General features: G+C 58.6%; 2 protein-coding genes and 1 non-coding gene across 3 annotated transcripts in view; all 3 read right to left on the reverse strand.

Annotated features, from left to right (window-relative positions):
* MAP2K2 (mitogen-activated protein kinase kinase 2) overlaps positions 1–12,253 on the reverse strand; it is a 211,776-nt gene that overhangs the window by 100,604 nt on the left and 98,919 nt on the right. The gene's annotated exons all lie outside the window — the stretch shown is intronic.
* Positions 2,330–11,451, reverse strand: EEF2 (eukaryotic translation elongation factor 2). The gene is made up of 15 exons (XM_019430779.2): positions 11,327–11,451; positions 10,101–10,315; positions 9,037–9,218; positions 8,746–8,957; positions 8,057–8,235; positions 7,769–7,874; positions 7,144–7,257; positions 6,809–6,947; positions 6,473–6,668; positions 5,637–5,895; positions 5,080–5,187; positions 4,275–4,628; positions 3,798–3,980; positions 3,584–3,716; positions 2,330–3,068 (listed from the first exon to the last, which is right to left on the reverse strand). Exons 1-15 carry the CDS (start codon positions 11,327–11,329, stop codon positions 2,875–2,877), a joined length of 2,577 nt encoding a protein of 858 aa, XP_019286324.2. The 5' UTR covers positions 11,330–11,451; the 3' UTR covers positions 2,330–2,874.
* LOC128775794 (small nucleolar RNA SNORD37) lies at positions 8,307–8,371 on the reverse strand. The gene has a single exon (XR_008420766.1). It is a non-coding gene; the product is annotated as a small nucleolar RNA SNORD37 (small nucleolar RNA).

Here is a 12,253-nt window from a genome sequence, read left to right on the forward strand (position 1 = left end):
CTATAGGAAATTAGACTTGGGCACGTGGCAGACATTTTCTCACAAATGAACAAATCAAACGTCTCTGGGGCACCTGGGTGGCTCAGTCGGTGAAGCATCCGACTTCAGCTCAGGTCATGATCTCACAGTTCGTGAGTTTGAGCCCCATGTCAGGCTCTGTGCTGACCGCTCGGGAGCCCGGAACGGTTTCAGATCTTGTGTCTCCCTCTCTCTTGGACCCTGCCCTGCTCAAGCTCTATCTCAAAAATAAATGTTAAAAAAAAAAAAAAAAAAAAAAAAAAAAAAAAACGGGGGGGGGGGGCGGGGCGCCTGGGTGGCTCAGTTGGTTAAGCGTCTGACTTCAGCTCATATCATCATCTGTTTGTGGGTTTGAGCCCCGCGTCAGGCTCTTGTGCTATTAGCTCAGAGCCTGGAGCCTGCTTTGGATTCATTCTGTGTCTCCCTCTCTGCCCATCCCCAACTTGCACTCTTTTTCTCTCAAAAATAAACATTAAAAAAATAATAAATAATAAATAAATGTTAAAAAAAATTGTTTTTTTAAAGTCACTCTTGATTTCGGCTCAGGTCACGACCTCATGGTTCGAGGGTCTAAGCACCATGTCAGGACTCCATGCTGGCAGTGCAGAGCCTACTTGGGATTCTCCAAACTTAAACCAAAACCGTCACTTTAAGGGAAACAAGTGACCGTATTTGTTGCCAATGGTAAATTCGAGCTTTTAAGCAAAAAATTAAAAATCTCAAAACTTGCTTGACCGTTTCCTGATAGCCAGCACTTCTCTGATGAAATCGCGGTTAACGAACGTGACCTTTCGATATTCTTTAGTGAAATGTGCCAACAGCTGTTAGAGCAGCCAACTTGGTATATGCTATTATTTCCCAGTAACCAAGACATGAGGTCACGAAATCGTGCAGAGGGGAAAGGACACTTTCAAAGCGCAAGATGGGCCAGTGGTGTTTAGCGGAACAGTATGAAAAGCTCCTTAACGTGGTTCCAGATACCACACTGTAATTACTCTTTAAGAAGTACCCCCGGTTGGGGCGCCTGGCCGGGGGGGGGCCTCAGTCCTGACCTGGAGCAGCCAGAAGAATCACACAAAATCAGTACAATGAAAACAGCGAACAACACACACAGACACACAGACACCCACTTGCGACACGTCAATGCTTGGGTGTGATTACAGACCTCATGTTGCCAGGTCGGCCCCTGCAAGTGGAATTTCACATTTGACAGAAAATGCACGCGGACAGAGGTGCAGGATTAGCGAGCCAAGGACCACAGGTGGCGTATGAATTTATAGTCGGTTTAAACTTAAAACACACTTCATGTTTCTATTTACGACAGTGGTGTCTTGGACAAAATTACTGGATATTAAAAATGTGCAAAACTAAATGCCACGTGGCATCCCGGGTCGGACCCTGAAACAGCGTAGAAAACTTCCACGGAAAACCAAGACCACCACTGGTCACTTAGCACATTTCTGTAACATCTTTGCAAACTTTTCTGTAAGTATATTCAAAAACAAGCGTAGCTTATAAAACTGCACAAAATACTCGCGTGCATGTCAAGCACGTTGTTTTGAAGTAACGTTTCCCAAAGTGAATGACCTTTGCTGTTGGAAGGTGCTGGGGTCCGAGACTGAACCAGACAACTCACACGTGCGGTGCTGTCCCATGCAGTCCTGACATCCATCATCCCAGGCTCCTTCTAAATGCTGATGGGGTCCCCTACGCTGGTGACCCAGAATACCTCCCGAACTTCCACAGCGGCTCCCCACAGGGCAGCGTCACTGTTGAAACAATGTATCCCAAATGTTCCTTATGCAAGAGCCACTGGTTAGTAGGAAGATCTTAGTCCTACGCTGCCTAAAATTTCATGTTTAAGGTTAAAAGTCTAATGCCCAATATTACTTTTTCTGAACAGCCATCCAGCTGGACAAGACAAGCGACCTGGCGGCAGACCGTTCTGTGATGTCCCCTCACTGCAGTCACGTCCGAGCCGACCACGATGGAGAAGGCAGCTCCGGTCCCATCAGACCACAGCAGTGGATTTACAAGGTCACCGAGTCAGGGCCCATTTCAAGCGCCCAGCAGGCGGAGGCCATGGTGGGCGGCTGTCCCCCTGCACGGGGTAGGTGTGAGGCTCCACCATCATGGCGTGTCCCACTGGACAAAAGATGTGACAGATGGGAGCCCTGTGCGACTGCTAGATGGGCCTGGTACCTGGGCCTGGGATCTGAAAGGGTACTTCAAGGTCAGCTCCGGCCTTGTGTGTGGCAGCACTTGGGAGCCCGCCGCGGGCTGACCGGACAAGGAACCACGTGGACACACACACAGTCACCACCATATCAAATTTATTATTCCAATGGCACTAATACAGCTGGGGGTGCTCACGGTGACACTGCACAAAGTTTCCTGCCTTCTAGCTTCTGTCCAAAGATAAAGGTCTACCCGCTTGTTCCTTCCCCCTTTCTGGGGGAAAATCCACTACGGGCCATTTACCCAAATAAACCTCTTAATGCGTTTGTTTGTTTGTTTGTTTTTTTTTTTTGGACATTTGAGTTTCTGAAATGGAAAAAAAAAAAAACTGTTGAGTGTCCCATCCCGCCTCCCCCACCCCCACCGGCCAAATAAGTCCCTGCTGCCAGGGCATTTCTGTTGCCTCTGCTATCTTGAAATAAATATCGAAAGAAACGGCATCGAGTGTTCACGCTGAGTGATGGCACAGAGTGGGCCCCAGAACCCGTCAGGCGGAGCGTCACTGTGGACAGTCTCGAGGTGTCATGGAGAACGCGAGGGCTTACGTGGTCGATCACCAGCCGGGTGCAGGGGCTGTGCGGAGTCCCAGCCGGGAGGGCGGGCTGCAGGGAGGGCGGCCTACAACTTGTCCAGGAAGTTGTCCAGGGCTGGGATGCCTTCCTTCAGGCCCTTGCGCTTGCGTGTTTCGGCTACCACCTGGCTGGGGCGGCTGGTGTTGTCGAAGGGATCCCCGGGCAGGATCTGCCAGTGGTCGAAGACGCACTGGGGGAAGGCCTGGCCACCGGTGTTGGACCTCAGGTCAGCAGTGAAGCCTGCGGGAAGGGACAGGGCTCACCGGCGGGCTCGGGAGACCTGGCTCCTGCTGCCACCGTGGCAACGCCCAGGAGGAGACACTGGGCACGTGGAGATCAGAGCCCAGTCACCCCGAGTCACGCTAACGTTGACGCTACCCTGTATCTCCCCCGGGCCCTGCACCCAGATCGCTCGTTAGTAAAGGACACAGACCTGGCCACTCGGGGGCCTCCCTCTGCCCACCCACAGTACGAACCCGAGCTACTTGCTGCTGGCTTCCATCTTGGTGCCAGGTTACACACCCAAATCGCCTCCCCCTGCAAATTCACCATGCCCACGTGATGAGCAGACCACGGGATCCCCCACAACCGTGCCGGGCCCACCTCTGACGGGCAGTAGTTTGCAGACTCCATCAGTGTCTCCTCGGACCGGCTCTAGGCCTTGCTGGAGGCAAAACCAGCCACGCCCTCGACCAGGCTGCCCGGAACCGGCCAGCCCCCGGCAGCGGGTGAGGCTGCACTGGGCCGGCACTTACCGAAGGACTCGTTCACAGGCAGGTAGGCCTTCACGACAAACATGGGGGTGCCGGCCACCTGGGACTCCTCGAAGACGTGACCCCGCTTTCTGTTCAGCACACCATAGATGCCACCAACCACTTGCTCTGGACACTGTCAGGAAAGAAGGACGGTTTTTAGCAGCTGTCGAGCAAGACAAGACCCAACAACAGTCGAAGGCCCAGGCCCCCCTACCTGAATCTCCACAAGGTAGATCGGCTCCATGAGACGGGGCTGGGCGGTCAACACACTGGCATAGAGACAGCGCCGGGCAGTGGGGATGATCTGGCCGCCGCCGCGGTGGATGGCGTCCGCGTGCAAGGTCACGTCGTGGACGTCGAAGCGCACGCCCCGCATGTTCTCCTCGCACAGGGCTCCCTGCGCAAAAGGGCGTGACCGCCATCAAGGTCCTGGGCCCGCTGCAGCCTTCTCCTCCAGAAAAGGTAATACAGCTCTACGCCAAGGCCCCCAGGGGCCCCCCAAGACCAAAGCGTCACGTCCTACCCAACTCAGCCTCCCTAGGACGCTCTTCCCAGAATGCAACACCCTGAGCCCTTCACCCTCACGGAACACGGCCCCCCACTCCCCCAGCAGGTGTGAGTCTCCTGCCTGTCCGAGAACCCCACAGGTAACTGATCCATCGTGAGCCGGACTCTCGAGTGGCCCCCTCACCTCTTTGGTGGCCCACTGGAAGCCAGCTACCACGCTGTCCTTGATCTCGTTGAGGTACTGCACACCCTTGGTGATGTCGGTGAGGACGTTGGGGCCGGTGCCGTCGGGCCCAAAGCACCAGATCTTGCGGGCCTCTGCCACGTCCCACTCGTACTTCTCGGCCAGATAGCGGGCCCGCTGCTTGAGCTCCTGGCGGGCGGACACCTCGCCCTTGTCAATGTCCTCGGCCAGGCCGTCGGGGAAAGGCCGCGCCTTCATGTACAGCCGGTTGTGCTTGTTCGGGGACTTGGACAGGCAGAGCACGTTCGACTCCTCGCTGACCGTCTCCCGATAGGACACCACAGGGTCGGATTTCTGCAAAAGTCGTGAGAAGGTCAGGCCAGCCCCGGGAATCAGTGACCACCCCAGAAACACGTTCAGAGGCTCCTCCCGACGGGGACTCCTGACTGTAACACACACACAGATCCGAGTTCAGTTCCTTGCCAAAGCAGGAAATGAAAACCAGAGCACCCAGAAGCCAGGTTGACCACGGTAACCTAACCGTCTGCCACCTTCAGGATCTCCAGTTAGAAACAGCTTTTAAAAAGCAGAACCCTCACGCTCCAACGTAAGACTTGGACAGCAGACGTATGCTACCGGTTTCCTAACCGCACAACTTCTCTGCCAGAAACACGTCAAGGGAAGAGGACGGAGGACCCTGCAGAGTGGAGCCTGAACCCTGGACTCGGCAACTTCTGCTTGCCTGCCGTGTACTGGGGACAGCAGGCCTCGGGCCAGGTGAGCCCGGGGCGGGGCCAAGCCTCACCTTGATGGGAATGCACGCGTGGTCCTCTTCCAGGTCCTTCAGACAGATCTCTAGGTGCAGCTCGCCAGCCCCCGCGATGATGTGCTCCCCTGACTCCTCGATGATGCACTACAATGGATGGAGGGAGGGAGGGTCAGCCCCCGGCCCTGACCCCAGGACACTCGGAACCCAGGAAGTTCCAGACCGACAGGTGGAAAGCAGGCTCCAGAAGCCCTCCAGCTGGAGAAGGCGGCCTCCTGGGCCCGGGGTTTTCAGGGAACTCCAGGCTCACGGGCAGCAAGAGCTCCCAGGTGCTTTTGCTGTTCCCAGCGTGAACCTTCCCCAATGGCCTGCTGCACGGCCAAGCCAGAGAGCTTCTAAGCAGCCTACGGAAAGGAGCGGGGACCCCCAACGAGAAACCAACCCTGCTGCACGGCAGCTCGGCAGGCGAGGTGTGTGCACACACCTGACCTTCCGAGTATTCGCCAGTCCCCGGCTCGGCGTTTGGCTCCGCCACAGGTAAACCGCGAACTGACCACCCCCGGAGGAGCGCGGCCCCGGCCAGGGCACCCACCCACCTGCACCATGGGGTCCGACTTGGCCAGGCGTTTCAAGCCCTCCACTAGCTTGGGCAGGTCGGCCGGATTCTTGGCCTCCACGGCGACCCGGACAACGGGGCTCACGCTGAACTTCATCACCCGCATGTTGTGGGCATGCTCGAAGGTGGTGATGGTGCCAGTCTTCACCAGGAACTGGTCCACGCCCACCAGGCCCACGATGTTCCCACAAGGCACGTCTTCGATGGGCTCCACGTAACGGCCCATCATCAGGATTGTTCTGGGGGAGACAGATCATCAGTGCGCCAGATCCCCTCCTTCCGGATCCTGTGGCCGCACCACCCCCAGCCTCAAATGGCGGTGTCACTCCCCCCCCGGGACTCAAAGCCCTGGCTTCAGTTACAGTTGACATCAGCGCTGAGGCCTCTTGCACACCAACGTGCTCATTCCTACCTCCCCTTTAGGGCTCCACACCCAGCCCAAGGCTGACAGGAGCACCAAAGACAGCTGAGAACCCGAGGCAGGCGGGGTGTGGGGGCCCCAGCAGCTGGCGGGCTGGAGGAGCTGGCCCTTCCCAACACCCGTAACCGCAGAGCTGGGAGACAGACCGTCACCAGGGGCCTCCTCTGGAGTCCGTGCCGGCCCTCCAGGTATGCGACCAAACTTTGGCCACCACCTCAAACTTGTGGCACGTGTGTGTCTGAGTCAGAATACAGCTCTGCCCACTGCTTCCCTAAGCCTGTCAGCTTTGATGGTTCCTTTACCCTCTTGAGGCCGCACCACCTTCTGTCACCCATGAGGGGCAGGGGGTGGCACGGACCAGTCTGGAACATACCAAGAACTGCCAGACACCTCACCTCTGGATGGGCTTCAGGTACAGGTCCTCCTTCTTCCCAGGTGTGTAGTTGGGTCCCATGATCCTGACCTTCAGGCCAGTGGACACCAGCCCCGAGAATACGCGGCCGAAGGCGTAGAATCGACCTTTGTCGGAGGTCGGCACCATCTTGGAAATGTACATCATCAGGGGGCCTTTGGGGTCACAGCTTTTGATGCCTGCGGTGTAAAAAAAGAGTCCCCAGAGGGAAGCGCGTGATTTCCTCAAACCTCACCATCCCAGGATCCTGCGACCGGGACCTTCCTACCACACGGCCACAGCCTGCTCCCACCCGGGGTGGCAGGTGAACCTCACGTACCCATGGCTGCCTCGTCGTCCGGGGGCCCCTCGTACAGGAGCTCGCAGCGGTACTTCTGGGCCGTCACGGGGGAAGGCAGGTGGATGGTGATCATCTGCAGCAGGGCGTCCCCAGCAGGTAGCCAGCGGCGCATCACGGCCTACGGGAGCAACGGGAGGCTCAGGGACACCCGCTGCCCTCACAACCCTGAGCTCCAAGTGGCTCTAGAATACGCTCAGGTGCTGGGCTGCCCCTCCCCGAGAGACACCAACACCGCGGGTCTCCTGTCCACCCTACAGGTGGTGGGGCTGTGGCTCACGGACTAGGGGGCAGGGCCGGCAGCCGCCCACACTCACCTTCAAAAGCGGTTTGCCTTCTTTGTCTTTGTCTTCGCTGTCCAACTTGATGTCCAGCTTTTCAATCAGCTTTGCAGTCTCCTCCTTCTTGAAATTCATGATCGCGACGAATACCTAACGTGGCAAAAACAATACGGCGTGTTGGGGAACATGCCGGGAAGCCTGAAGCTCCTTCCTGCCCCGGCCCACGGTGAGGGCAGTGCTGCAAAGTCCCCGCAGCCCAGCACTGAGGGCCTGGCCCAATGCAGGTCCCAGGAAAAGCAGAATACGTTGCCACAAAACACAAATCCGCTCTTACACACCACGAATGTGTTCAAATTCACGCTCCATTCACTAAACCAGCAAAGCCCCAAGCTTGTCTCCTCTCCCCTACCTCTAAACCCCCAGCCAGGGAGGTGGACTCCCCTCTACCTAGGAATCTGTGGCTGGCTTGTCAGGGTGCAGCCCCAGGGGCCGAACCTCTACCACTGTGCCCTCACCCTCCTCCAGCAGCCGCCCTCCAACCCGGCTGTGCCCAGCCCCAGAGCATCCTGTCACCCACCACAGCAGGTCAGGGAACAGCTCCTCGGGACAGGCCCACGGACAGCCCAGGAGATGCACATCCACAAAACGCTCAGCTGCTCACCTTAAAGATAGGGTCCAAGATGAGCTGGCAGAACGTCCGTGGCAGCTTCTTGCCATCAGGACTGGTGGCGGACTTGCTGAACTTGCCGTTGGCTGGATCAAAATACCTGGCAGACGAGACCCAACTCAACCGTGGCAGGACCAGGAGAGACCCGAGGGGCCAGGGAATCAGTTGTGCAGAAGGAGCCCACTCAGCCGCCTCCCCACCACCGCCACCACCAGTGGACCCCCCCCACCCAGGGCCGCAGGGACGCTGCAGACGCCCCCGCTCCTCACACGTGGCGCTCACCGGTCACCCCACAGCTTCTTCATCATGTCCTCCACTTTCTTGGCCCGCTCAGCAGGCCCCAGCTGGCCCTCGCCCTTGGCAGCAAACTTGGCCACGTACATCTCTGCAAACTGCTTCAGGGTGAAGGCCCAACCGTGGAGTCCCGACCCAAAGCCCACAGTCCCAAGTACAGGGTCGATCTGCAAGGGCAAAGGCGAGAGAAAGCTGTAAACAGACACGGACGGAAAACAAAGTCCCCGGGCGCGGTGGGCCTCAGACATCAGATTTCTTCAATAGCCATCAGGTCAAAGTGAAGAAATTTCCGTCATCATTGACAAGACCCAGCTCTGCTCCTCCCCTGGGGGTGGGGGGACCACTAACCCTGAGGGCACGGTCTGCAAGCAGAGCAAACTACCCCACAGGTTCCCCAAAAGAAGTTAGTTTCAAAAACGGTCCAACCCCATTCTTGGTCACCCTAACGTTTCTGGCGAGCCCGCTCTCAGAACCACCAAGAATCCCCAGGGAACCCTAGACTCACAACAGTGCTTCCGAGGGCCAGCACCTCCCCCCGCCCAGGAACAGTCACAGCCCCTCCAGGATGAAGAGGACTGTGGCTCCCCCAACAACACGTGGGATAAAAATACTGGGAACACCGAGGCGGACGGCGAGCTAGCCGAGGAACCCTGCGTTTCACCGGGCAAGCGACATACCATGATGTTGCCCATGGGGCCGCTCTCGCCCTCCCCATATGTGGAGATGATGACGTTGACGTTCTCCACGATGCGCTGGAAGGTCTGGTAGAGCTCCTCGGGCTCCAGCTGCAGCTCGAGCAGGGCGCGGTCCATCTTGTTCATCATCAGCACCGGCTTGATGCGCTCGGCAATGGCCTGCCGCAGCACCGTCTCCGTCTGCACACACACACCTGGGGACAGGTGGCTCCGTCAGCCGGGGGCAGGACAGCCCCACGCCCCGAAGCACACGTGAGGGAGCCCGCTACTTACCAGACACACAGTCCACCACCACCAAGGCACCGTCGGTGACACGGAGGGCGGCGGTCACCTCCGAGGAGAAGTCTACGTGCCCAGGTGAGTCGATGAGGTTGATGAGAAAGCCGGAGCCGTCCTTGCTCTGCTTGATAAAGTTCAAGTCGTTCTCCGAAAGCTCATAGAAAAGGGAGATAGCCCTGAAGAGATCAGGACAAGTTGGGGCGGAGGAAAGACTCATCTCCACTGTCCTCCCCGTGACCCCTGGAGTAAGCCCAGCTTCGTGGGCAAGAGGAGTCAGCAGGGCTTTCTTCAATCCCTATGGGACTTCGGGGTCACCTAGCAACTGGGTTCAAATCTAGAAAGAACGCTGAAATTTCTTTCCTCTCCCCGGAGGCTTTAGACTCCCCTCGCCAAAGCCATCGCCCTCCGCGGAACAGGCCCACCTCCCTAGTACCAGCTGTAAAGACCAGCTCCTTGGAGCCCACCCGTCCAGCCCCCTCATCCTGGCTCAACACCCTGGACTCTAAACCTGGACCAGGTGACCCCAGACCACCTTTCACCCCTGCCCCCATCCACTCCCAACTGAAAGGAGCCTCAGGACCAACAACCCAGCCTCGCCTCGCCAGTTACTGACGAAAGACAAGCGGCGGTTACGGTCAGTTTGCTTGGGTGTCACCGTGGTCGGCTGGGGCTAGAGAAGTCACTGGGGACGCCCTACGCAAGCGGGCTGTTTGACAGCATCCGGACCGCCCAGGAGCACGCTCCCAGACTTCTCCAGGCAGTGCCCCAAGAGCCCCTTGGCCTGGAAACGGGGACGCCCAGGGGCAAGCCCCCTCCCTCCCCAAGACTCCCCACCCCCGACACCAGCCAACCACCCCTGGGCCTCTCTGGTGGCGGCAGCTTCCCCTCACCACACCGAACCCCACCCTCACTCGTCGTTCAAAAACCCAGCCCCCAGGGTGTTCAACCCTCCCCCAGCAGCCTCGGGAACAAGCCGGTGCCTGCTGTCTGGGCCCCCCACCGGCCCAGGACCTGGGTGAGCACCTCCCCTCCCCTCGGCACAGGGCACCAAGGCTCACGTTGACTTAATGGTGATGCATCGCTCCTGCTCGTCCTTCCGGGTGTCGGTGAAGCGGGTCTCCCCGGCGCGGGCGGAGGCGATGATACCAGCCTTGCACACCAGCGAGTCCGTCAGCGTGGACTTGCCGTGGTCCACGTGGGCGATGACGGACATGTTTCGGATGTTGGCCTTCTTGTCCATGATGGCCCGGATCTGATCTACTGTGAAGTTCACCTGGGGGGAGGGGGGGAGGGGGAGGCTCAGGCCAAGCCAGGACGGCCTTGGGACTTCCATCGATCGACTGCGAGGCCAGGGGTGGCCTGGACCTGGGACAGCCCCAGCTACCACCCGAACGGCCCTTTGCCGACACCCTCTTAAAGAGGCCACCTGTCCCATCTCAAAGCGCCAGATCCCACTTGTCACTTAGAAGCAACAATCCAGATCGAGGGCCGGGGAAAAGGCCCCCAAGTGACGGGATACACCTGTCCGAGGGCCGCGACAGCTCCGTCAAGCGTAAGGGAGAGTCAATACTCCCCCGAGAACCCCAGCCCTGTAACCGCAGGAGTCCTCCCCAGCGTCCCCCAAAGGGCGTCTTTGAGACCCAAGGTCACCCTTGCACCTGGGGGTCAGACGGGGCCACCCACCCCAGGAGGTTTCCACCCACGCCTCCCCCCGGGGGTGCGGACAGCTGGCACAGCCCCAGCGCCGCGCCAGCCTCTGTTTCCCCGCTCCCCTGTCAGCCTTTCCCAGTTTGGACGCGCGGGGAGGACACGACGCCGGACCAACGCCACACAGCGTCACGAGAAGAGCTTTCTCAAGAGGTCCTCGGCTCCCCCGTTTTCCCACCTCGCTACCACCCGCGACACCCGACGGAACACCAACTCCGGCTCGCGACCCGCGGGTTACATAAGGCGGCTCCCCTCGCCCCGCTCCACACGGCGCCCGCCATTACAGCATCTGCCACATCATCATACCCCCCTCCCCCCCCCCCCCGCCCCGACTCTGCCCCAGCTCCCAGCCGGGCCCGGGGTCGCGGGAGGCGGCGGCGCCCCCGGAAGCGCAGAAGGGGCTCGGCGAACGGCGCGACGCGCAGACATGGCGGCGGCCGCTTCCCCGACCCGAGGCCCGCCGGCGCCGCCATGTCTCCTCCAGGTCTGGGCGGCCCCGGCGCCCCAGACCCGGGAGCGCCGGTCCCGCGGAAGCCCCGCCGCCGTTCCAGGCCACCAGCCGGACAGCGTTGCTCACCATGGTGGCGGATGGCGGTGGATTCTCCCAGGCAGATCCGAGCGGGGCGAGCCGCGCCAAGGATGGCGGCGACGACGGCGGAAGAGAACGTTGACGTCAACACCCGAGCTTTTATAGGCAGAAGCCGGTTGGGCGGGTCATCTGACCGCGCTGCGGGGGCGGGGCGAGAAGAAACGCCCTGCGCAGGCGCAAGGAAGCGCTCCTCCGGTTAACCCTTTAGACGCGGGTGCGGCTGCCGGAGCTCCCGGGGGCGGTGGTCTACTGGAGCCGGGTGCCAGCCTCCGGAATGCGATCCTCGGGTGCAAAAAGCGCAGAGCACCGTTTTAGCTGAGACTGTTAATCGGAGTAACGACATCAGTTTGCAAAATGCCAAGCGCTTCTGTTAAAAGCCCTTTGCAATGTGGGAAGTGTCTGTGGATTGTACCGAAGTCAATGTTCTGGTTTTGCGCTTATGTAAGATGATCCCACTGGGAGGAGGTGGAGGACGGCTACTCGGGACCTCTCTGTACTATTTTTGCGACTACCTGCCTATAATTATTTCAAAATAAAAACCTTTTTTGAAGGCACGTACTAATCACTGATTTATCCCGCAAAGATAGATTGGTTTTTATCTATACCATAGGCAATGGGCTAGGTGTAGTCGCCATAGCGATAAACGAAACACCTCACTAATTGCACCACTGTACCCGTTCTTACAGTAGGTACTCGGATTTTTCTGTGCCTCCTTTTCTTCATCTGTCAAATGGGGTGATCACTGGGGGAGAGTAAGGTTAAATACATTCGAAGGGATTAGCACCGTGCCTGACACAGCACTCGATGTAGCTATTTTAATTAGCTATCATTGCTATTAATACAACATTTACTTCAGGGGCATAGTTTGCCACTTCTCAGGCATGGGGCTCAACGCTTTCCAGGTGTAATCTCATT

Source organism: Panthera pardus, unplaced genomic scaffold (assembly GCF_024362965.1).
Source record: "Panthera pardus isolate Hobbes unplaced genomic scaffold, ASM2436296v1 HiC_scaffold_8, whole genome shotgun sequence".
In the NCBI taxonomy this organism is placed as follows: domain Eukaryota; kingdom Metazoa; phylum Chordata; class Mammalia; order Carnivora; family Felidae; genus Panthera; species Panthera pardus.